This window comes from Frankliniella occidentalis, unplaced genomic scaffold (genome assembly GCF_000697945.3).
Source record: "Frankliniella occidentalis isolate FOCC.00 unplaced genomic scaffold, Focc_3.1 Scaffold32, whole genome shotgun sequence".
NCBI lineage: Eukaryota > Metazoa > Arthropoda > Insecta > Thysanoptera > Thripidae > Frankliniella > Frankliniella occidentalis.
The window spans coordinates 1,708,896-1,711,004 of record NW_026267162.1 but is presented as its reverse complement, the minus strand read 5'-3'; the positions used below and the strand labels follow the sequence as shown (position 1 = coordinate 1,711,004).

The following is a 2,109-nucleotide window of genomic DNA, read 5'->3' as shown; positions in this document are numbered from 1 at the left end:
CCGAGCCGATACTGGATCACCACCAGCAGGACGTCCCTGTCGAGGAGGTAGTGCGGCGCGAAGTCCTTGGCGCTGCCCACGCGCCAGGACCCCCCGTGGATGTAGAACATGACGGGGAGCAGGCGGTCGCACCGCGTCGACGGGCGCTGCGCAGGGGAGTCACATTTACATTTATTTACGGCAATAGAAACAAATTGAAGAGGTTTATGGGAGATGGAATAACCGAACGGAACCGAAGCAGCTCACCACTGGCGCGTACACGTTGAGCGTGAGGCAGTCCTCGATGTCGCCGCCGGGCGGCTCTGGGGGGGCCGCGGTCTGCTTGCTGAGGGGCTCCCACTCCTGCGGGCAGCGCCTGCCGAGCGCCGTGGCGTCCAGCACGCCCGTCCATGGCGCGGCCGGCTCTGGGGGCTGCGGGCACATAGGGGTGACCGGACACGCCGGGTGGTTCTTTGAATGCCCTCCACTGTACCGGGTTACCGTGTATAACCCTTCGCCAGCAAGATGCCAAAGGCCCCTGCGGCGCTAGCAATATGCATTTTTCGAGGGGGCAACAACTCCCTTTTGAAGTGTACGCATGATTCCCGAAATTCTTGATTCCAAGTGATTCCCGTCCGATTATAATCATTCCTTAGGTTTCCTAGTGGCAGAAAACGCCTATTTCGACTAATTTGTATCACTTCCTCTAGTTTCCGGCATCGTTTACGCAATTTATGTTGGTTTCGATTAATTTTTATCCTGATGATTTCCAGGCAGGTGTACACATGGTTCCCGGAGTTGTTGCCCCCCTCGCCATATTCACTACGCTGAAGCGCATCCAAAGGAAAATACCCGGTACAGATGACGGGGACTCGAAAGTGACACATTTAGCATTTTCCTGTTTACACAAGTCTTAACGTCCTTGAATTGCCATCTCGGGAAAAAGATACAAGAAAGTTGTCAACAACACACTGCAAAGCCAACAGTGTACTTAGTACACAACAGTGTACTTAGTACACACAAGGAAGAGTCGACTTGCAAGCACAAACATGCAAGTGTGCGTACTTAACATGATCGGCTCTTCCTTGTGTGGACAAAGTACACTGTTACGTCTGTAGTGCAAGTGCCACCCGAGGGAAAGGCGGGCATTTAAAGGACTCCTCCATGAAACGTTACCGGAGCCAACGCCTGCCACGCGCTGGGTAGGCCAGCCCGCCAGGCAGCCGTGTGGGGCCGGCGGCCTGCCCAGCGCCGCCCAGCGCCCTCGAGCAGACGCCAGGCGCGGTATAAGGAGGGGGCGACAAGGGGGGCGATGTACTGTGGGCTGCCTACATACAGGGGCTTTGTAGCACAAATTGCCTACCTTTCGGGCGGCTCACAAGAGACGATCCCCCTTATACCGCGCCTGGCAGACGCTCCGCTCCGGGCGGGAGAAAGATCGCGCCCAACGTTCCCTCCCGTCTTCTCAACGAAGGTTCACCGCGGGAGCACCCCGAGGGACACTTCATTCACAAAAATCAGCATACACCAAGGTGTACACGTACACCGTCCAAAAAAAAATATAACAATATCAGAAACAAAAATCGTGGAAAATCAAGAAAATTGTAAGGAAAAAAATCAAGGAAAAAATCGGTGTATGCTTGAATTTATAGTGAAGTGTCCCTCGAGAACCCTCAGGTTGACGCGATGGCATACCAGGAACCTCTTCGGGCCGCTGGTGGGCTCGGCGTAAGGGATGGCCTGGTACTGGTAGACGGGCCGGCGCTTCCAGTAGGACTGCGTGCGAGAGCCGCGGAGGCTGCCCAGGCCGGGGATGCGGTCCGCCTCGTCCAGGGCCACCTGGCGCGTGTCGAAGGGCTCGGCGGCGGCCGCGGTGGCGCAGAGGGCCGGCCGCGGGCACAGCGCGCAGCACAGGGCCGCGAGCAGCAGGCGGGGCAGGCGCGCCCTCATGGCCAGGCGCCAGGCACCGCCCGCGAGCACCGCCAGGCGCACCAGAGCCTGCGGTAGCCTGCGGGGCAACAGTGCAGAGTGCGAAAAATGTGCCACTTTAAGCAGTGGCGGATTAAGGTCCGGCTGACAGGGGGGTGGGGATGCACTGTCGGTTGCCTACATACAGGGGTTTTGTGACGC

At 57.8% G+C, this 2,109-nt stretch overlaps 1 protein-coding gene across 1 annotated transcript in view; it reads right to left on the bottom strand.

The window, feature by feature from the left end:
* LOC113206932 (uncharacterized) overlaps positions 1-2,109 on the bottom strand; it is a 9,105-nt gene that overhangs the window by 5,257 nt on the left and 1,739 nt on the right. Inside the window, exons 2-4 of the mRNA XM_052265894.1 lie at positions 1,675-1,987; positions 247-411; positions 4-146 (exon numbers count right to left, since the gene is read on the bottom strand). Coding sequence (XP_052121854.1) covers positions 4-146; positions 247-411; positions 1,675-1,929 — 563 coding nt within the window. The 5' untranslated portion in view covers positions 1,930-1,987. The remainder of the gene's footprint in view (positions 1-3; positions 147-246; positions 412-1,674; positions 1,988-2,109) is intronic.